Source organism: Symphalangus syndactylus, chromosome 3 (assembly GCF_028878055.3).
Source record: "Symphalangus syndactylus isolate Jambi chromosome 3, NHGRI_mSymSyn1-v2.1_pri, whole genome shotgun sequence".
NCBI lineage: Eukaryota > Metazoa > Chordata > Mammalia > Primates > Hylobatidae > Symphalangus > Symphalangus syndactylus.
In genome coordinates, this window is record NC_072425.2 from 141,480,127 (window position 1) to 141,504,171 (window position 24,045).

At 39.3% G+C, this 24,045-nt stretch overlaps 1 protein-coding gene across 1 annotated transcript; it reads left to right on the forward strand.

Moving 5' to 3' along the window:
* Positions 1-3,038: 3,038 nt before the first annotated feature.
* On the forward strand, positions 3,039-4,010 carry LOC129478426 (olfactory receptor 8A1). The gene has a single exon (XM_055270020.1). The coding sequence runs from the start codon at positions 3,048-3,050 to the stop codon at positions 4,008-4,010; it is 963 nt and encodes a 320-aa protein (XP_055125995.1). The 5' UTR covers positions 3,039-3,047.
* The last annotated feature ends 20,035 nt before the right edge of the window (positions 4,011-24,045 follow it).

A 24,045-nucleotide genomic window follows, 5' to 3' on the forward strand; every position in this document is an offset into this window, starting at 1 on the left:
TTCCACACTGCTTTGTAAAGCACACGATCTACAGTTACAATTATTCAAGTTGGGTGTTCTCTTTCATTTTAAGAGGCAGAGATTGGGTAAAAAAGATATGTAAAATTTTTTAAGTCTACTGTTGTTATTTAGAAAAAATTCTTCTTTGTGATAAATGAAAATAATACATTTCTATTTCCATTGTAATAAATGGGAATAACTCCTTATGCACAATGCTTGGGACTAGAAGTATCTTGAATTTCGAATTTTTTTCAGGTTTTAGAATTTTTGTATATACATAATGAGATATCGTGAGGATGAGATCCAAGTCTAAACATGAAATTTATATATGCTCCATATACATCTTATACACGTAGGCTGAAGGTAATTTTATACCATATTTTTAATAATTTTGTGCATGAAACAGTTTTGACTGTATTTTCACTGAGACTAGTCACATGAGAGGAGGTGTGGAATTTTCCACTTGTGGTTCATGTTGGCGCTCAACAAGTTTCAGATTTTGGACTTTGAATTTTCAGATTGGGAACGCTTAACTCGAATTTTAAAAGTCTTAGCTACTTCTCATACTAGTTATTGTAAAGTTAAATGCCTCATTACCAATAATTTGATATAAAAGCTTGCAATGCAATGCAGATTTTGTCTTCACACCACATCCTAATGATTTTAAAGACTCTTACTTCTAAGAAAAAAGAATACAGTTAGTGCCAGTTACAGGAAGCAAATGAGACAATACATTTGTGAATGCTGTGTTTAAAAAGCAGATTACAAATGTTTTTGTAAAAATACATATATATTTATATACATGTAAATACATATATGCATAGGAAAAGTCTAGAAGGATATTCACTACCACCATTTGGTTCCAAGCAGTGGAAAATGGTTGTTTTAAATTTTTGCTTATTTGCATTTCTAATTCACTACAATGCCTATATATTGCCTTTATAATTTTTTTAAACGCATCCAAAATTAGCAATAGATCATTCCTCTATCTTCAAAAATTACATAAATTAAATGCTATTAAATAATAATAAAGTGCTACACAAAGATAAGCTAAAACAAAACAATTCAGTTTAGTGGAGACAAAACACACTGGTGGTCAGAAGTCCTGAGTTTTAGGCCCAGTTTTGCCTCTTACTAGCTTGGTTACCTTGGGTGACTTATTTAACTTTTAGAGCTTCAACTTCCTAGACAATGAAACAAAATACAGCATTTTTCCTATGCTATGCATATACTAAGATATCAAGCATAAATCTGTTTTAATCATACACTGCTAAGAGCTGTGAGTGTGCAGATTTACAAGGCTACACATGTGAGGCAAAAGAGGAAACTCATGATCAGGACGGAGCCGAGGTAAGTCTGAGTTCCAAGTCACCAATAATTAGTAAACCTTGGGCAAATCGCTTAGTGTCTGGCACCTCAGTTTTCTCAATACAAAAATGAAAATAAAAAGCCTTCCCTAAACACATTTCTCCCCATTTCCCAAAACTTCAGAAGTTAATGAGATTGACCTTTGAAAGAAATGTGTAAGCTGTAAAGCATTATGCAAAAGTTAGTAATTACATAAGGAAGCAATTAAAATAGGTGGAATTTAAGTTTTATAGCTTAAGAAATACATCCCACAGATGAGACTGTCTATACATATTGTATCCAGCAATGATTATTCATGCTTCCTGGAGATATGCCTGTAATTTGAATACTTTGTCATCAGGGATGTAATAGGACAATGGTTTGATATTATGATCTGAAAATAATAATAATAATAATTAGCTATTTAGCACTTACTATGGAACACTCAATGGGCCAGTGCTCATGGTGCACCACAGATCAATTAAATCAGAGCATCTGGGCCGGGCGCGGTGGCTCACGCTTGTAATCCCAGCACTTTGGGAGGCCGAGGCGGGCGGATCACGAGGTCAGAAGATCGAGACCATCCTGGCTAACACGGTGAAACCCCGTCTCTACTAAAAATACAAAAAAATTAGCCGGGCGTAGTGGCGGGCGCCTGTAGTCCCAGATACTCGGGAGGCTGAGGCAGGAGAATGGCGTGAACCCGGGAGGCGGAGCTTGCAGTGAGTGGAGATCGCGCCACTGCACTCCAGCCTGGGTGACAGAGCGAGACTCTGTCTCAAAAAGAAAAAAAAAAAAAAAAATCCGAACATCTATGGGTAGAACCCAGGCATCAATCCTCTGTAAATGCTCCACGTGATTATAATGTATAGCCAATGCTGAGAACCACTGCCTTAGGACCTCAGGTCAAGTAAGAAATTAAGAACAAATTCCAGACTCTTAATGACAATTCACATTTTTTTATAGGCACTGAGTATTTGAAAAAAGATTTCTAAATATGCATTATCCTGTGTTATTTTTACAACCACCTTTGGAATCAATATTAATTTCTTCATCTTTCAGACATAGAAATTGATGTGTCAGCCAATGACACAGCTTGTAACTACCCTATCACCCTGACACTGCATAAATTTCAGATAGATATTTACATGTTCACATTCAGTGAATATTTAGGAATTATATACATGACAAGGGAAGTTTATTTCTAAAGCAAAATCCATCTCCAACTACAAAATATGAAATATACTACTTATCTACAGTGTAGAGATTCTGAAACTTTACTACACAACACCATGACCAGAAAGATTGTTAATACATAGATTGCTGGGCCCCATATCCAGAGTTTCTGATTAATTAGGTGTGAGCTGAGGCCTGAGAATGTGCATCTCTAACAATCTCCAGGTAATGTCAGTGCTGCTGGTCCAAGGACTACCTTTTGAGAAACACTGCCCCAGGATACTTTAGAAAAATGTGCATGGTAAAAGATCCAGACCTTGGCCTGCTTTCCTCCCATCTTCATGATCCCTGAAACACTCAGGCTGGTCTTCCTGCAAAGAAGACCAGCAAATAGTAGGACGAGGGGAGGAGGGCGGGGAGGATGCATCAGCACAGAGCCCAGGATGTTTCACTAGCACCAAAGGCTCAAGACTGGCTTCCCCAAGCCATCCAAGATTAGTCTTTTAAGGGGGTTCCTTTCTCCCATGCATCCCTGCAGGCCTCCCACCCAGAGGAGAATGGCTGCAGGAAATCACTCTACAGTGACAGAGTTCATTCTCAGGGGATTAACGAAGAGAGCAGACCTCCAGCTCCCCCTCTTTCTCCTCTTCCTCGGGATCTACTTGGTCAGCATGGTGGGGAACCTGGGCATGATCACTCTGATTTGTCTGAACTCTCAGCTTCACACCCCCATGTACTACTTCCTCAGCAGTCTGTCACTCGTGGATCTCTGCTACTCCTCCGTCATTACCCCTAAGATGCTGGTGAACTTTGTGTCAGAGAAAAACATCATCTCCTACGCAGGGTGCATGTCACAGCTCTACTTCTTCCTTGTTTTTGTCATTGCTGAGTGTTACATGCTGACAGTGATGGCCTACTACCGCTATGTTGCCATCTGCCAGCCTTTGCTCTACAACATCATTATGTCTCATCACACCCGCCTGCTGCTGGTGGCTGTGGTCTGTGCCATCGGACTCATTGGCTCCACAGTAGAAACTGGCCTCATGTTAAAACTGCCATATTGTGAGCACCTCATCAGTCACTACTTCTGTGACATCCTCCCTCTCATGAAGTTGTCCTGCTCCAGCACCTATGATGTTGAGATGACAGTCTTCTTTTTGGCTGAATTCGACATCATAGTCACGAGCTTAACAGTTCTTGTTTCCGACACCTTCATTCTCTCCAGCATCCTCGGCATCAGCACCACAGAGGGTAGATCCAAAGCCTTCAGCACCTGCAGCTCCCACCTTGCAGCTGTGGGAATGTTCTATGGGTCAACTGCATTCATGTACTTACAACCCTCCACAATCAGTTCCTTGACCCAGGAGAATGTGGCCTCTGTGTTCTACACCACGGTAATGCCCATGTTGAATCCCCTAATCTACAGCCTGAGGAACAAGGAAGTAAAGGCTGCCATGCAGAAAACACTGAGGGGTAAACTGTTTTGATGCAAATGTTATTGTTCCTTTTCAATTTAGTAGTAATTGTTATAAATACCAGAGTGACAGCTTCTGAATGCTGGCCAGCTGTAGATGGAAAATAATCACTTCTCCACATGGCTGGGTGAATGCCCTTTTTCCTTCTTTCCTCTTTCTTCCCTCCCTCTTTTTTCACTTCTGTTTGAAACCAGCCAACTTCAAGTTCAGGTTTTCTTTCACTTGAGATCCATCCCTCTATCCCAAGCCCTTTAATAAATGTTTCCTACCTTAATTGTAATTTAACTTAAATGCTAAACTTTTAACATTGAGTTTTAGGGTCATTCATGGTCTTATTATCTTCTATACAGAAAATATTATTCTGCCCAATTTTTTTCTTTTTTTTCTTTTCGGTGACAGAGTCTCACTCTGTTGCCCAGGCTGGAGTACAGTGGCACGATCTTGGCTCACTGCAACCTCCGCCTCCCAGGTTCGAGTGATTCTCCTCCCTTAGCCTCCCGAGTAGCTGGGATTATAGGCATCTGCCACCATGCCCAGCTAATTTTTGTATTTTTAGTAGAGACGGGGTCTCTCTTTAATAGAGACGGGGTTTCACCATGTTGGCCAGGCTGGTCTTGAACTCCTGACCTCAAGTGATCCACCTGCCTTGGCCTCCCAAAGTGCTGGAATTACAGGTGTGAGCCACTGTGCCTGGCCAATTTTTTTCTTTTTGTACTTGGGAATAAATGAGGCAAAGACAGGCAAAGTATCTCTACTTACCCCTGCCCGAGAATTTCCTGATCTCTTTATGTAATTTTCTTAGCAACACTAATAATAATGATAACAGCAGCTAACATGTTTTTGGATGCTGACTCTGATCCATGCAACTCTTCTACGTGCTTTCTATTCTATTTCAATTATACTGCACAACAAGTAGGTACTATTCTATTCTCATTTCACAGATATGGAAACTTGGAGCAGGAGTAACAACACTGGGATTCAAACCCCAGTCCAAGTGGCTCCAGAGCCCAGACTCTGGGCACTCACACATTACTTCCTTCACTTTAGTCTAGCAGTCCCTTTGAACAGCCTATTAAACCTCCCATAATTATGCTCGTCCAATTTCAAATTGGACGAAAATAATTTCTTCTGAAAATAATTTCTCAAATCCCTTCCTTTTATCATCTGCCCAAACCTCTTTCTCTTTATGGGCAACAACTATAATAGAATGGGAAAAGATGCCTAACTAGCATATATAATAATAAACCCTAGCAAACCAGCAAGAAAAAGACATCAACATTAGCAAGAAAAAAAATGAGCAAGGTATATAGAACAATTTACAAAAGAGAAAACCTGAAGTACCACAGAGCATGTGAAGAGATGCTCAAACCGATTACTAAACATAGAAGTGCAAATTAAAACAGTGATGTATCTTTTTTTATTTATAAGATTAGCACAAATTTTAAAAGCTGGATGGTGCTAAGTGTTAGTAAGGAGGTAGGGATTTAGGAACCCCCATATACTACAGCTATTCTGGAAAACAGTAAGACATTACTTAGGAAAAATAAGTATAGGTATCCACAGAGCATAGCAGATCTGGTCCAGGGTATATAGAGTCCCAAATCATTCTCTTTCAGGCCTATAAGATGGCATGTACAAAGGCATTCATTATACCATTATTTTTGGCGATGGGAACTTAGAGATAAAATAAGTGTCCACCATTGGGAGTAAGTAGATAAATTGTATCTACTTACTTACAATTTATAGACTCTTCAACAGTTAAAAGCAAAGGATTAGCTATACACAATATAGTTTAGAGGTATAGTGCTGTGTGAGAAAAGTAAGAAAGATAATGAGATATAAAACATATTATTTATGTATATTAAAATTGCATGTGCACACACCCCAAAAAAAGCACACTTAGAAAGAAAAAAGACTGTAACGTAAAATACACACTAGGTAGGTTAGAATGGCTGCTGAGAGAGATGAGACGCGCCAAAGTAGGGAGTAGAAAAAAGATGAAACAGAAAACCAAGAAAGACCACATTCTGGACCATAAAACACACCACAACTGATTTAAAGAAATAGAAATCATACAATGTCTGCTGCCTGCTCTCAGACCACAATGAAATTAAACTAGGAATCAATAACAGAAAGATAACTGAAAAATCATTAAATATTTTGAAATTAAACAACACATTTCTTTTTTTTTTTTTTTTTTTTTTGAGACGGAGTCTCACTCTGTCGCCCAGGCTGGAGTGCAGTGGTGCAATCTCGGCTCACTGCAAGCTCCGCCTCCCAGGTTCACGCCATTCTCCTGCCTCAGCCTCTCCAAGTAGCTGGGACTACAGGCGACCGCCACCACGCCCGGCTAATTTTTTGTATTTTTAGTAGAGACGGGGTTTCACCGTGGTCTCGATCTCCTGACCTCGTGATCCGCCCGCCTCGGCCTCCCAAAGTGCTGGGATTACAAGAGTGAGCCACCGCGCCCGGCCACAACACATTTCTAAATAACACATGGGTCAAAGAAGAAAATCTCAAGAGAAATTTTAAAATATTTTGAATGAAATGAAAATGAAATGAAATGAAAATGAAAATGAAACTAATCAAAACTTGTGGGATGCAACAAAAGCAGAGCCTAGAGGGAAGTTTACAGCATTGAATGTTTACAGCATTGACTGCCTTCGCAAAGAAAACCATCTAAAATCAATCACCTAGACTTCCAACTTAAGAGGAGAGCCTAGAGGGACGTTTACAGCATTGAATGCCTTAGCAAAGAAAACCATCTAAAATCAGTCACCTAGACTTCCAACTTAAGAGCAGAGCCTAGAGGGAAGTTTACAAAATTGAATGCCTTTGCAAAGAAAACGATCTGAAATCAATCACCTAGACTTCCAACTTAAGAAACTAGGTTAGAGAATGGCAAATTAAATCCAAAGTAAGCAGAAGAAAAGAAAAAAATTAGAGTAAAATCAATAATATTTAAAACAGAAAATCAACAGAGGAAAATCAATGAAACCAAAAGCTGATTCTTTGAAAAGATCAATAAAATTGATAAGCCTCTAGCCAGGCTAACTGGTAAAAAAAAGAGAGAGGACACAAATTACTAGTGTTAGAAGTAAAAGAAGGACATCAGCATAGATCCTACGAACATTAAAAAAAAAAAAAAGAATTACTATGAACAGCTCTATGCCTACAGACTTAATAATCTAGATGAAATGGACCAACTCCTTGAAAGATACAATCTGTCAAAACTCACACAAGAAGAAATAGACAAACTGAATAGGCCTATATCTATTAAAGAAACTGACTCAATAATTAATAGACTTTAAAAACAGAAAACACCAGGTTCAAATGGGTTCACTGGTGAATTCTACCAAACATTTTAAAGAAAGATATTATACCAATTCTCTACAATCTCTTCCAGAAGATTGAAGCAGAGGGAATACTTCCTAACTCATTCTTTGAGGCCAGCATCACCCTAATACCAAAATCAGACAAAAATATTATAAGAAAAGGAAGCTACAGACCAGTATCTATCATGAACAGAGACAATAAACTCCTCAATAAAATATTAGCAAATTGAATGCAACAATGTATTCAACAACTATACACCATAACCAAGTGTAATTTATCCCAAGTATATGAGGCTAGTTCAGCATCTGAAAATCAGTTAAGGTAATCCAAATCCACATCAACAGGCTAAAGAAGAAAAATCACATGTTGATATCAATAGATATAGAAAAAAAATTTGACAAAATTCCTCACTCATTTATAATTTTTTAAAACTCTCAGTAAACTAGGAATACAGGGGAACTTCCTCAACTTGATAAAGAATTTTTTTAAACCTACAGCTAACATCATACTTAATAATGACAAAATTGAAGCTTTCCTACTAAGATCAGGAGCAAAGCAAGGATGTCCCCTCTCACTGCTGTTTTCCAACATTGTACTGGAAGTCCTACCTAATGCAATAAGACAAGAAAAGGAAATAAAATAGATACAGATTGGGAGAGAAGAAATAAAACTGTCTCTGTTCACAGATGACATGATTGTCCATTTAGAAAACTAAAAATAATTGACAAAAAAAAAAAAAAAGAAAAACCTCCTGGAACTAATAAGCATTTACAGCAAGGTTGCAGCATACAAGATTAACATACAAAAGTCAATTGCTTTCTTATATGCCTGCAAACAACAATGGAATTTGAAATTTAAAACACAATGCCATTTATGTTAGAACTCCAAAAAATGAAATACCTAAGTGTGAATTTAACAAAATATGTGAATGATCTAAACAAGGAAAACTACAAAACTCAGATGAAAGAAATCAAATACTAAATAAATGGAGAGATATTCCACATTCATGGAAAGGAAGGCTCAATAATTCATAATTGCCAACCCTTGGAAGCAACCAAGATGTCCTTCAGTAGGTGAACAATAAACTATGATATGTTCAGACAATGAAATATTATTCAGTGCTAAAAAGAAATGAGCTATCAAGCCATGAAAAGACATGAAGAAATCTAAATGCATATTACTAACTGAAAGAGGTCAATCTGAAAGGGCTATCTACTGTATGATTCTAAGAATCTAACATTCTGGAAAGGGCAAAACTATGGAAACAGTAAAAAGATCAGTGGTTGCCAAGGATTAGAGTGGGAGGGAGTGATGAATGGGTGGAGCACAGAGGATTTTTAGGGCAGTGAAAATACTCTGTATTGACTGGTATAATGTATATATACCAGTATGTATAATGACATGGTGTATACATGTCATTATACATTGGTCTAAACCCAAAGAAGGTACAATATCAAGAGTGAACACTAATTTAAACTTTGGCCTTTGGGTGATAATAATGTGTCGATGTAGGATCATCAATTGTAGCAAATGTGCCACTCTGGTAAGGGGTGTTGGTACTGGGGAAGGTTGTGTATGTGTGGAGGTAAGGGAAATATAGAAAATCTCTGTACCTTCTGCTCAATTTTTCTGTAAACCTAAAACTATCTTTAAAAATAAATTCTATTTTTAAAAGAAGAAGAAACAGAAATAAAAATTATTTTTCCTAGACCCACCACCCTCAGGTACATACCAGTGAACACATCCAAGAAGCTCTGGATCAGAGCTAGCCACTGAACCATTGAATACAGAGACAGGCAAGCTCACCCTTAATAATTGTGAGGTCTTGGGAAAGACTATCTACATGTTTAAAAGTTGTAAATTAAGCCAGCAAAGTGTTAAATATTTTCCTTCCTCCTACCTTGATAGATATACCTTCATAACAAGCTAGATGTCCAGGTTCAGATTTCGAAATCTCAGAATTCTAAGAGTTCTGTGCCAGAATGGGGTACTAGGAAGGGGCTCTTCCTGGCACCTGGCATTCTCCCCACAGACACAGCTTTTCCCCTCCACTTTCCACTCTCCATTGTGTCCCACAAAGGGCCTCACACGTACACATATATGGGCAACCTGGTATTCAAACTCTTGGTCCATACACCTGCACAAAGCAACCCCTGACTGTCCCTTTTATCTAAAGTTGAACAGCCAGTAGTGGTCCGCCTTCAGGATATTGTTCTGGGGGAGAGCCTTATAAGCAGGTACAGGATATTTAGGGAGGGAATTCTGGTATCCCCAATGCTACTAAGGGATGCATAAGCTCTAACTGGGCACAACCTCTTGGATCCATTCACCCCAAAAGGAAGGTACAGCCAGGGGAGGGCTGAAGAGAGACATACCCCTCACAAAATCTAAGGGGAGTATTATTATTATTATTATTATTATTATTATTATTATTATTATTTTTGAGACAGAGTCTTGCCCTGTCACCCAGAGTAGCTGAGATTATAGGCACCCGCCACTGCGCCCAGCTAATTTTTGTATTTTTAGTAGAGACAGGGTTTCACCCTCTTGGCCAGGCTGGTCTCGAACTCCTGACCTCGTGATCCACCCGCCTTGCCCTCCCAAAGTTCTGGGATTATAGGCGTGAGCCACCGCGCCCAGCCAGAGAGTATTATTAAAGTGACCTTTGTCTATATGTTTGCCTATAGCTGCTTGTCTTCTCCCTAGACTGGAAAATCCACAGTTAAAATAAGATATATTTTTTGTTCCTCATATTACAGTTTACAAAGCATCTTAATACTCAGTACTAATCAATGTTCACAATCTGGTGAGATCATCTAACTACTGTTTTACAAATAAGAAAAATGGGGCTAAGTTACTTCTTCAAAGTGTGAACTAAACAAAGACCACCAAATAAAGATAAGTAAAGGCTATTGATTCATAACATGCAATAGCAAGGGAGTCTGCCGTCATCACTGGGCTTGGTAGAGACTCATAGGCAGGAAGCAAAGTTGTAAAACTTTATAGTGAAAAAAGGAGGAGGCTTCAGGTATGCTCTAATTGGAGGTTGTTGGCACTGGGAAGCTGGAGAGAGGCTAACTAGAAGCAGAGCACCTATGTGATTGGTTTAAAAAGCATACTTGGCATTCTCTGATTGCTCTCAAGTTGGAAGCAAGGACAAAAATCAGAGAAGCTGCCAGTCATTGACCAAGTCCTGACCATTCTGGGCCAATTGCTGCAGAGGTTGTAGTTTGGCTTCCCAGGCTGGTAGCTGCAGGGGCTGTGGGTAAGAGTTACATTTTTATATATGGTCTGGACATTGTCTGGAGGTATATTCAGTCTCTCCAAAGTGACATAGTGAAAAACTGGTACTACTGGTACTACCATCTGTCTGGACTTTTGATCATAGCTTTGAAAGTTTTTCCACTTCTGTGCCCTGCCATGCATTCAGAGATTTTCAGAAGGACCCAATGTAATTGAAACAAATTATAAAAAGTCCACAGCAGGCACACAGAGAGAATGGTCTTTACCTCCAAATGCATAGCAGTTTGGGAATAGGAACCACAGTTCAGAACTAAAGCCTTCTCTGGGAAAAAGAATAAAATGCCGAAGAAGCAATCCAAGGCAGAGTTATGGGGTCTCTGTTCTCATTCCCAAACCACAAAATGAGAGTCTTCAAATTAAGCAAATGCCATTCAAATTTCACACCAATTACACAGGGTCCATGTAATTGGACCATATCCTTCCTTTCCCCATCACTCTGCTGGAAAGTTCTCATTTGCCAGGGTTTAGAACAAAGTAAGGGAGCTCCTCTGACTTAAGGTCAGCTTAGGGTAAGTAGCCTGGCCCCAGTCCCAACAGAAGTTAGACTATCCTCCAGCAAAGACCTGCTCAAGGCCAAGCCTCCCTTTAATTAGCAGGGGCCTGGCCAGTTATTTAGAGAACATCTCTTGCTCCTAGCATGGATAATTGCTCAAAGCCAGCTTCCTGAAGCTGTCATGCCATTTTTCTGTCTGTCCTGGCATCCCTTCAGGCTGTCTCTGCACCCCCATGCTCATCAGTATCTTGTTGCTTGTGCACATGGCTGCAGACCCTATGATCTCAGAAGCGCTGCTGCCAACAAAAGGGGCAAGTTCATAGCTGTGGACTTGCCGCTGCTGCTGATGTCCCTGGCCCGGGGGGTTTTCCAGTGTGTTGCTGCCACTACCCGGTGCAGCAGGGGGAGCCTACGCTACCTTATTCCTCTCATTGCATGGGATCTGGAGTAAGACAGCTGTGAGTATGATTCATACGCTAAGCAAGTTTCGTTATTTTGGCTGGGTTGGATGTAATGAAATAAGCAGACAAACCACGCGCTTAGGCACCAGAAAAATCAGGGCAACAAGAAGGTTTTGGAAAACATTTTCACAATTTTCCAATTAAAGAAACTAAAAACAAATGACTTTAGTTTCAGAATATATGTATTTATTGTGTCATTTCAAATATTAGTTTTTATTTTAAATTTTACATGGCTGAGGGAGATTGGGCACTATAATGTTTTTTAAGGGCCTAGGACCCCAATGTAATCAAGACAGTTGGTCAACTAGTGAACAGATTGGTGGTTCTTAAACTTTAGCCTGTATCAAAATGGCCTAGGAAACCTGTGAAGACAAAGGGCTGAGCTGTACCCCACAGCTTCTGATTTACTAGGTCTGAGGCAAGGATCGAGAACCTGCATTTCTAATAAGTTTGCAGGTAACGCTGACACTGCTAGGCTGGGGACCACACTTTGAGAAGTACTGCTTTAGAGAAAGGATGTCTATGTGAGCCCCTTTATCAGTAGCTGTAAGTAAGCTGTAAGTTTTCTAGTCTTGTCAGTTTCACCAGGAAACCCTCCAGCCTCCGAATGAGACTGGCTGCTAACATTCTAAGAACCCAGCCATGGAAAGAACAACAGGGTGTCATGACTTAATGCACAGACTTGCACCTAATCTCCATGTTTTTACAGAAAACTTTCCCAACTGTTCTTGGTATCTAAAGTACACAAGATGTAGATAGTGCAGTTGACGCTTGAACAACGCAGGAGTTGAGATACCAACCCCCTACACAGCCAAAAATCTGCTTGTAGCTTTGACTCCCCAAAAACTTAACTAGTAATAGCCTATTGTTGACCAGAAGTCTTACCAATAACATAAACAGTCAATTAACATATTTTGTATGTTATATGTATTATGCACTATATTCTTACAATAAAGTAAGAGAAATGCAAATACCACTAAAAATATCATAAAGAAGAGAAAATATATTTACTATCCACTAAGTGAAAGTAAATCATCATACAGTTCTTCACCCTCATTGTCTTTACATTGAGTAGCCTGAGGAGGAGGAAAAAGCGGAAGGGTTGGTCTTGTCTCAGGGGTGGCAGAGAAGGAAGAGGTAGAGGAGGGGGAAGGGGAGGCAAGAGAGGCAGGCACATTCCATGTAACTTTTATTGAAATAAATACATATATAAATGGATCCGTGCAATTCAAGCCCATGTTGTTTAAGGAACAAGTGTATTTCCATTTTGAAAATAAGTGAACTGAGGTTAACAAATGTGAAATAATTATACAGCCTCTGTGGTTAGTAAGAAGCAGAGGAGATACGCAAGCACACATCTAGTAGACCTCAAAAGAGCATGCTCTCTTTTTAAGGCACCAGGCTACAGTATAAGGATGTCCTTATGTTATACTTAAGATGAGAATTCATGTACAAATCCACATAGGCTCAAGGTGAGAGGCAAATCCTGCAGGAGCATCATTCCCTGCAAACCATATGGGCTTTGCAATCAGGGTGACTTAAATCCAAACTCTGACACTCACTGACTGCAGAAACAAAGAGAAGCCCCACTGGGTACTTCTGCTGAATAAAGGCATTGCCAGTGTCAATCTCAAAGAAAAAAAAAGTGGATCCTGGTACAGGAAACCAATCTGTAAGAAGAGATGCCTGGATGGAAAAAGGAGAGGAGCTGGTTTCCTTTCTCAGCATGAACTTTGAAAGGTAGACAAGTTCGAATGCAATCTCAGACAGTGAGGCGGATGACAGCGTCTGCAGCAGCAGGAGCAGGGTACGGAAACCTCTGTGGGACCCCACAAGCTGACAACGATGAAACAATATCTCATGAGACATATTCTCCAGACACGCTCCACCTTTATTTCCCTTTCACCATCACCTAGCCTTAGGACAGTCATGTTGGACCCTCCTACTCTTGTCTCAAGATGCACCAGAGAACAGCAAGGTTATGGTCATTTGTCCACTGTTAAGGGGAAGCAGGAGTCCTCTGAGGCCTGCATACTTGGGGGCACACAACAGAGAGAAGACGCAGGAAAGGGCAGGGATATTCCCCAGAACAGAACCTAGGATGCTTGGTGCAATCATCCCTCCCCACCCAGAATCAAATTCAGTTCCAAATTTGAATGTTTCCGGTTTATTTTAGAAAAAATGGCTTTTTCCCTTTTTGTCCCTCTGCTACAGAAGATTCCCCAAGTACACAGCCCTGAATAAGAATGAATGAATCTGGCCAGGCGCGGTGGCTCACACCTGTAATCTCAGCATTTTGGGAGGCCAAGGTGGGTGGATCATGAGGTCAGGAATTCAAGACCAGTCTGGCCAAGATGGTGAAGCCCTGTCTCTACTAAAAATACAAAAATTAGCCGGGCATGGTGGTGGGTGCCTGTAATCCCAGCTACTTAGGAGGCTGAGGCAGAGAATTGCTTGAACCTGGGAGGCGGAGGTTACAGCCGAGATCGTGCCACTGCACTCCAGCCGGGGCCACTGAGCAAGACTCTGTCTCAAAAAAAAAAAAAAAAAAAAAAGGAATAGCATGAAAGAGCATGAAATATCTGTTTATTAAGGCAATTATTAAAGCATTCATTCATTGATAAAATAGAAAAATATTCACATAAATAGCCCTTTCTGGCTATATGATCAAAGAAAAATACCTCTCTCACCGGAGCACATACAAAAGTAGTAGATAAGTAATATTAAAGCAACTTTTTATTGAATGGTATGGTTTGTGAGACGATAAAGGAAGTTGCTATGAAGGCAAAAAAAAAAAAAAAAAGGTAAGAAAGCAGGCATCTGACTATGTAAATGAAGCCTGGACTCAATGTTCACTTAGAGGTGTCTTCCAGTCACTGGAGTCCTTGGAAAGTCCTGAGCTTTCACACATGAAAAGCAAGAGATGAGGCCTGGAGCCCACGCAGGACACAGCTGGTATTAGAGGCCATGTCACCTCCCCACCACCCTTGTAAGCTCATGCCGAAAGAAGGTAAACCTGAGCCCATGAACTGGAAAAGAACTGCCCCCTCAGAGAGATGGTGAGGATACAGGCTGGTCTCAGCCTTGGCTCTGGATGGAGGAGGGGGTAGAAAATGGAAAACCCTCTCTCCTGAAAATCCCTCACCACAGTCTGCACTCAAATGTGTATGAACTTGGAATGTGGATGGAACAATCTCTCTATAACTTGTAGAGCCCCATACCAAAAACGTATTATAAAGAGGTCCTAGATGTTATCACTTACAATGAATTAGAAGTGTGGTAAGTGCTCCAAAGGGAAGCATAGGGTTGTACAAAAGCATTTAACTCGGGGAAACTGAACTGAGTCTTCAGGGTCAGAAAAAGGCTCTCTGAGGAAGTGAAATTCAGACACCTGAAGGAGAAGGGAGTGCAGTCAACATTTGGCTTCTCAGCATCAGAACCCACCTTTCTGTTAGGAGAATCTGCCTTTGTTCAAGTCTTTATTGGAATCTTCTCACTTGGCAGCTATTAAGGACAGAGCAAGTGTCTGAATATGCCCTCTGTTGAAGGTAAGAGGAACATTCGACCTCAGCCAGCTAGATGCTCCCACTCAGGACTTGACTTCTGGAGCAAGCAGTGCAGAGAAACAAAGATAATTGCAGGTTGCTATGGTTTGTTTGTCCCCACCAACACTCATGTTGAAATTTGATACTCATGGTGGTGGGGTTGGGCTGTGGGGTGGGAGGTGTTTGGGTCACAGGGCCGGATCCCTCATGAGTGGCTCGGTGTCCTTCTGCAGCAGTGAGTGAGTTCTTACTCTGGTGAGACTGGATTAGTTCTCAAAGGAATGAATTCCTTCCCTCGAAAGTGGGTTGTTATAAGCCAGGACGGCCCTTGGGGTTTGTCTCTTTGCCTTTGTCTGCTTCCCCTTTGACCTTCTCCGCCATGTTATGACCTAGCACAAAAAGCCCACACCAGAATCTAAGCAGATGCCAGGGCCATGCACCCCATACTGCCTAGCCTGCAGAGCTGTGAGCTCAGTAAACCTCTTTTCTCTATAAGTGATCCAGTCTCAGGTATGATTATCCATTTGTGTTATAGCAACACAAATGGACTAAGATACAGGTCCATAATGGAAAACACAGAGATGGCAACCAGTAGCAACCAGCTGTGTTGTGTGGTGCTATCAGGTGGCCAGAGGCCAGGGCTACTTAAACCAATGCAGGCCTCACTTATGGCCTTAGCTGGGATTCTGGCCACCTGGCTCCCCTGGATCCCGATGATTCCCACCCTGATTATTCCCAGATCTGGTTTCCCAGACTTCTCTAATAGTCTAGATGCCCTGTATCTTTTCAATGCATTCCTTTCCTGCCGGAGTTCACCAGAGTCAGATTCTATTTTTCGCAGCTAAGAGCCATCGCTAGTTATAATAGAAGCTGGCCAGATGGCACATCTGAGGGAAATGATAGGGAGTGAGAAAAGTGCCCGGCAGCACAGCAGCCCTCTCAGACGCCTGTGACTGCTCATCAACCCCCACCCTCCTCCTGGTAAAGTGGAAACAGCTTTTCCCTTCCTCTTCCACATCATCCTCTTGCTGTGTTTATTCTTGTTTTTCTCTTCCAAACTCTTTCTGTTGGTACAGTAAGGCAAAAAAAAAAAAAAAAAAAAAAAGAAAGAAAGAAAGAAAGAAAAAGAAAATGTATGAACAGAGACCAGATTCCAGAGACCAACATCCTTGGTAAAGAGTGTGGGGAAGTCTGCAGTCAATTTGTCTTACGAGAACTACATTTTAAGTGACTAACCTAAATATTAATGCCCTAATGTCAGCAAAACAACTATAAACACACTTGCTTCCAATACAGATATCTATATTTGTATCAGCTCAAATTTTACTAAGATTCTTTAAATAATTTAGTGTATTCCCAAAATTATTACTGAACTCTAACAAAGTGAATGACATCATTACTATTTAAATGTTACACATGTGGTATAGTTAGCATTTGTATTTTAAACATTCCCTGTGATAGCAGAGGACTATCTCTTTGTGACACACAGGCACACACATAGATACCACACACCTTGTCTGTTAAAGTTCCTTATGTAACCAATACAAGAATAGCTCATTGTTCATTTGACAAGATTTATTTTATGGCACTTTGTTTTTAAATAATTATAGCTTTGCTTTTATGACAGGTAACTGGCCATATCTTTATTTATTTTATATTCAATCTTTATTCAGAAACCATGTCCTATTTTTTGACACTGTAACTATAGAAATATGTGGTCAGATTTATGACACAAGAAAAACTCATTGCTATGAATCCTGAATGATGAATAGAAGGTGACCAGAAAAGAATGGGCGAGGGCTTTGTAGGCAGAGAAGACAACATGAAAAAAAGATAGGGAGGCACAAAAAAACCCACGTATATTTAGGGAAGGGTAGGTGATATTATGGTGAAGTCGCTGCATGTGCGGAAGAGTGAAATAGGGGAGCTTTGGGGAACAGTGGCACAACTGTTAATTTTATGTGTCACTTTGACTGTATCACGTTAGATGGAAGAATGGCTTTGTTATTTCCTTTATCTGGACATTAAGTGCAAGAAAATGTGTATGGATGCCGAGTAAACAAGCGCTAAACTGTGATGGTTAATTTTATATATCAGCTTGGCTGGGTTATGGAATCCAGCTGTTTGAGCAAACATTAGTCTAGCTGTTGCTGTGGATGTGAATTGTATCTGTGATTAACATTTATGGTCAGTTGACTTTAAGTAAAGCAGATTGTAGCAGACTGTCATGTAGCAGGCTTTGTCCAATCCGTTGAAGACCAAAGGGCAAAGGAGTTTCCAGAGAAGAAGGAGTTCTGCCTCAAGACTGTGACATAGAAACCCACCTGAGTTTCCAGCCTGCTGGACTGCCCTGTGAATTTGAGATTCCAAACTACAACATCAATTCTTACCTGAACTTCCAGGCTGTGCCTGCCCTACAAATTTCATATTTTCCAGTCCCCACAATCATGTGAGCCAATTCGATAAAACACAGGTCCCTGCAGACATACCATCTATCTATACAGTATATCTGTATAGATATATAGATAGATATAGATACACAGATATAGGTAGGGTTCTGTTTCTCTGGAGAACCTGGACTGATACAAGAGGTTACAGGTGATAATTAATCATCCTCCCCTCCACACTCTGAGAATTGAGAAAGAAGAAGCCAGATAGAAAGAGACGAAGATCAGCCTAAACACTGATGAAGTTCATAGAAGGGCATAGCTTAGAGCTGCAGCCACAACAGGACTCCCTAATTCCCTCTGTGCTTCCCCAGATTAATTTTACAAACCTAGACGCAAGCTGAGATGGCAACTGCAGCTCTTGTCTACGAAAGGAGAGCACTTAGAAGAGGAAGAAAGAGACTCCTGAGGACAGGGCTGTCCTAAAAAGAGAATGCTCAGGGGGCTCAGCCATCCTTAACCCGTGCTGTTTCCCAGCCTCAAGAGGCAGGAGTCACTATTCTTTCTGGGGGTTGAGTCTAGTGGGGAGAAGGAGAAGAGAAAGGGCTCCTCCCACTCTTTACCTTCCTGAGGCACAGAAGGAGGAGGTATCCCATTATACAGGCTGGTCTGCTTTGGGTTCAGTCACAGATGGGGCAATCATTTCCCCACAGCAAGTTTCCTTCTTGTGATATGTGGAATACTTGCTTGTAAAGTTCTGCTGTAGTTCAGTACTGTGCTGTGTTACTTTTGAGATGTATTAATTTTTTTTAATGCTCTCAAAAGTAATTAAGAAACTTTAAGACACAGCTTCTACTTTTTTCCCCTTTAACCTAGCTGTTTCTCTCTGCTAGTCAGAGTTTGGATCTGCTTCTGGGAGCCCAAGTGCAATTGGAGGGTAAATACACAAAGTGTGTCTCCAGTCAAGAGCAGCCAGAGACCTCTCAACCTAACAGCCTGAGTTTTCTTTTACATACTTCAGAGCCCTCAGTAAAAATCCAGAGAAGACTCCCTCAGTTACTTCCTAGAGTTACTATAGAAAACAAGAAATTATGTCTTTTGAGTTTACACATGTAACAACTTTAACAACCTCCATGTTCGGTTTTGCTTCAACACTGAAAGCAATGAAAGGAGGTGCCTACCCTGTCTCCCTCCCCCATTTGGTTGATGCTAAGTAGGAATTCCTAGGCTAGCTCTCTATAAAAATGGCCGAAATTCAGTAACACAATTTGTGGAGCTGGCAATTAGGCAGGGTTTTTACATTCTGCACGTGACAAAGCCCTTTTCATATCATCATCTTCAATTAAATTATATAAAATTATTCAAAGCTACTAAGATCTCTGTTTTCTTGAGTAATGGCAGGTAATGCCTTGAGAGAGCTTAAAATCAGTTTATATGGAGTAGAGAGGAAAAACTATTCATTTGCTCTTGGTTCCAGGGAGCAGTATTGTGCCCTTGAAGACAGCAGGGAAGAGTCACGCCATAAGCATGTGACGTTTTTCTTCTTTTCAGAGGTTCAAATTGGGGCATACACTCACGGTTATTTTCAGAAAGGCAGAAGCTCTCTACATGAAGGCATCATCCTTTTACTCAGAAAACATTTAATGCCCTCATACTCTCAGCAATTCTAAGTAAAACAGGAAATAAAGAATAAATAATACCCAGTCATTTTTTAGGTTTTCTTTAGAATATAAATTTATTGAATAATGCCTTAGTGCTTGCTAGAATTTACTTCTTAAAATAAACATATACATTATATAGAAATATATTTGTATACTATGTATACATGTGTAAATATATTCTCCTTATTAAGTAAAAAAGTCTTTGTAAGAAGCTGTGTCTTAAGGTTTCTTAACTACTTTGGGGAATATTTAAAAATATGTATCTCAAAAGTAACAAATATATATTTTCTTCCCGTAAAAAGAGAAGATGCTATTTAAAAATCAGCATAGGCCTAAACCTTTTTAATGTCAGTTCAGACAGGATGACTTTTTCTGCTGCTGCCACCTGGTGGCAGCTTGCCTAAAACTCAAGGAGTGTAACAAACATTCTCAGTAGCCCTCTCTGGCCCAGGGAAAACCTGACAATTATACGGCAAGTTCTAAACCACAGAAAACCTAGATTTGAGATCCAAGTACCTCTGTACAGGGAAGTCGCACTGCATACGAAGAGAGAGAAAAAATGGTATAACAGTGAAAAGTTAGCACCAGCACTTGAATGTTGACAGGAAGAGAAATACACAAAACATTTAAAAAGTTTTTACAATAGAAAGAGGCCAGGCATGGTGGCTCACACCTGGAATTCCAATACTTTGGGAGGCCGAGGCAGGAAGATTGCTTGAGCCAGGAGTTCAAGACCAGGCTGGACAACATAGCAAGACAGACCCCATCTCTACAAACTATAAAAATAAAATTAAAAAAGAAAAAGAATTGGGGGAAAATTTTTTAAGTTAATAAAGGCATACTCATGTTTTTGTTCAAGAAAGGAATTAGTAAAAAGAGAACATTCAAGGTACAAGAAGGAAATGAAAATTTGAGGATTTGACCTAAAATTCATATGGAACCAAAAAAAGAGTCTGCATAGCCAAAGCAAGACTAAGCAAAAAGAACAAATCTGAGCATCACATTACCTAACTTCAAACTATACTATAAGGCCATAGTCACCAAAACAGCATGGTACTGGTATAAAAATAGGCACATAGACCAATGGAACAGAATAGAGAACCCAGAACCCAACACTTAGAGCCAGCTGATCTTCAACAAAGCAAACAAAAACATAAAGTGGGGAAAGGATACCCTATTGAACAAATGGTGCTGGGATAATTGGCAAGCCACATGTAGAAGAATGAAACTGGATCCTCATCTCTCACCTTATACAAAAATCAACTCAAGATGGATCAAGGACTTAAATCTAAGACCTGAAACTATGAAAATTCTAGAAGATAACATTGGAAAACCCCTTCTAGACATTGACTTAAGCGAAGACTTCGTGACCAAGAACCCAAAAGCAAATGCAACAAAAACGAAGATAAATAAATGGGACTTAATTAAACTAAAGAGCTTCTGCACAGCAAAAGGAACAGTCAGCAAAGTAAACAGACAACTCACAGAATGGGAGAAAATCTTCACAATCTATACATTCAACAAAGACTAATATCCAGAATCTACAAGGAACTCAAATTAGCAAGAAAAAAACAAACAATCCCATCAAGAAGTGGGCTAAGGACATGAACAGACAATTCTCAAAAGAAAATACACAAATGGCTCACAAACATATGAAAAAAATGCTCAACATCACTAATGATCAGGGAAATGCAAATCAAAACCACAATGTGATACCACCTTACTCCTGTGAGAATGGCCATAATCAATCAAAAAAAAAAAAAAAGGTGTTGGTGTGGATGCAGTGAAAAGGGAACACTTCTGTACTGCTGGTGGGAATGTAAACTAAACCATTATGGAAAACAATGCAGAGATTCCTTAAATAACTAAAAGTAAAACTACCATTTGATCCAGCAGTCCCACTACTGGGTATCTACAGAGGAAAATAAGTCATTATATGAAAAAGATACTTGCACGCACATGGTTACAGCAGCACAATTTGCAATTGTATTGAACCCACTTAGGTGGGTTTCTATGTCACAGTCTCGAGGCAGAACTCCTTCTTCTCTGGAAACTCCTTTGCCCTTTGGTCTTCAACGGATTGGACAAAGCCTGCTACATGATAGTCTGCTATAATCTGCATTACTTATTAGCACATGAATAGAATGGTAGTCCACTGGAACAGAATATAAAACAAATAGAAATTTAATTTAATATTTGATGAAGGTAGCAACTAGAATCAATAGGGGAAAGGATAGGTTATCTTTTTTTAATGGTGAGGGTATAACTGGATAGCCTTATGAAAAATAATAAAATTAGATCTATTTCTCACACCACAAACAGTATAAATTTCAGTTACATCCAAATGTAAAAATTAAATTCATACACATTCTGGAAAGGAAAATGAAACATAGATGAAGTTATTTATAACCTGAAAGTAGAGTATACTTGGCAGACAATCATTCAAAACCCAAAGCCTATAAATAAAATTTTAATAAATGTGACTATATTCCAGAAAGCACTTTTTGCTTGGAAAAAAAAATTGTAAGAAAAGTCAAAAGATAAAAAATGAGAAAAATCTATATGGAATTTATATCTCAGACAAAAAGCTAATATATTTAATATAATGAGCTTCTAGTATTTGAAAATAAAAAGACCTACAACCCAAGACAAAAATGAGCAAAAGACATAAATAGAGATTTCAGAGAAAATAGATATATTAATGGCTCTTGAACATATAAAAAGATATTCAACTTTTCTCATACAAGAAATGCACATTAAAACTATAGGAAAGATGCTTCAAGAAAAAGGGGGGTTGAGACTTTCTCTTCTAATCATGATGGAGTAACAGGGTCCTGACTTGCCCCCTACCCTAAATCATTAGAAAACCAGAAGAAAAAAGTGCAAAACAACTGTCTTCAGACATTGACAAAAGGTAGCAGAAGATTGTTATTCCAGAGGGAGAAAAGGGAAAACGAATGAGAATTTCTGCTTAGAGGCAATTTCAGGAATGCAGGGATCAGGAAGCAAAAAGGGCTTGGTAGTCTCACTGAAGTGAAGAGACAGACGTGTTCGGGGAGGCCAGAGCAGCAAGAAGCTGTGGAGCAGAAAGTGAGAAGAGGGAGCTCTGCAAAAAAAGAACCCCACAAATCTGCATAGAGGTCTACTTAAGACTTTGGCTTGATACCTAAGGTTAGCTTAAAAATAAACTTCAAAAAGATCAATTTGACCATCGAGATGCTTAAAAGCCTTCCAAAAGAATTCCCAACACACTTTAAAGGAATATAACAAAATTTAGCACTCAACCACATAAAATCTATTATGTCCATGCCTGATTGAAAATTACTAGATATGGAAGAAACATAAAAATGTGACCTGTAGCCAGAAGAAATTTCTCAGCAAAAACATCCCAGAAATGACAGAGATGATGGAACTGGCAAATTAAGCTTTAAAATTAGCTATTATATGTTCAATATAGTCAATAATTTTTTAAAAGTAAACATGATGCTGAGAGAAATGGAAGATACCAAAAATAACCAAATGGAACATCTAGAGATTAAAGCATATATAATATCTGTAAAGAAAAATAATGACTTGATTCTATTAACATCAGATGCTGCAGAAGAAAATATCAATGCACTTGAATACACAGTGATAGAAATTATCCAAATTGAAACGCAGAGAGAAAAAAGACTGACATAAAAATTGAATAGAGCCTCAGTGACCTATGGAACAATATCAATATCAAGCAGTTTACCATAGTTGTAATTGGAGTTCCGGTAGGAAAAAGGGGGAAGAAAAATATATAAATAAGTAATGGCTGCAATGTCTCAAATTAGCTGAAAACTATATGCCCACAGATCCAAGAAGCTCAATGAATCTGTCAGCAAAATAAACACAAATAAAACCATGCAAAGGTGCATCATAATGAAATTTCTGAATATCAATTAGAAAGAGAGAATTTTAAAAGCAACCTGGGGAAATGGGATGGAGGAGGAGAGCACATTATATACCAAAGGAACAAAGGTAAGAATTACTACAGATTCCTCACCAGAAGTGATGCAGACAAGAAGATAATGAAAAATCGTATTTTTAATAGTATTTTTTATTTTTATAAATACATAATAGTTGTACATATTTATGAAGTACATGTGCTATTTTGATGGAAGCATATAATGATCAAGGTAACTGCGATACTCACCATCTCAAACATTTAATGTTTCTTTGTGTTTGGGACATTCAATTCCACTCTTCCAGTTATTTTGAAATACACGTTAAATTATTGTAAATTATAGTCACCCCACCAAACACTAGCTCTTATTCTTTCCATCTAACTGTATTTTTGCACCTATTAACCAACCCCTCTTTATCCCCCACTCCCTACTCCCCTTTCCAGCCTCTGATAATCATCAGTCTACTCTTTATTTCCATGAGATTAAATTGTTTTTAGCTCCCACATATGAGTGAGAACATGTGCTATTTGTCTTCTTGCGCCTGGTTTATTTCACGTAACATAATGCCCTCCTGTTCCATCCATGTTGTTGCAAATGACAGGATTTCATTCTTCTGAAATTTTTAAAGGGCAAAAAGAAAAAAATTATCAATCCAAAATTCTATATTCAGTGGAATATATTTCAAAATTACAGGGGAAATAAAGACTTCTTAATATAAGTGAAAGTGAAATCATGCCCCGAAGAGTTAAAGAAACCACTAACGGAAATTCTTGAATTTGGCAGACAGCAGTTAAGAAAAGAAACAACTTCCTGAAACACTGAAACTCCTTCTTTTGTCTCCCTCTTGGATGAAAAAACTGGCTGAAATTGATTGGAACCAATATGGCCGACTGGAGTTTTTGCAGAATGAGTTTGCTGATATCACAGGC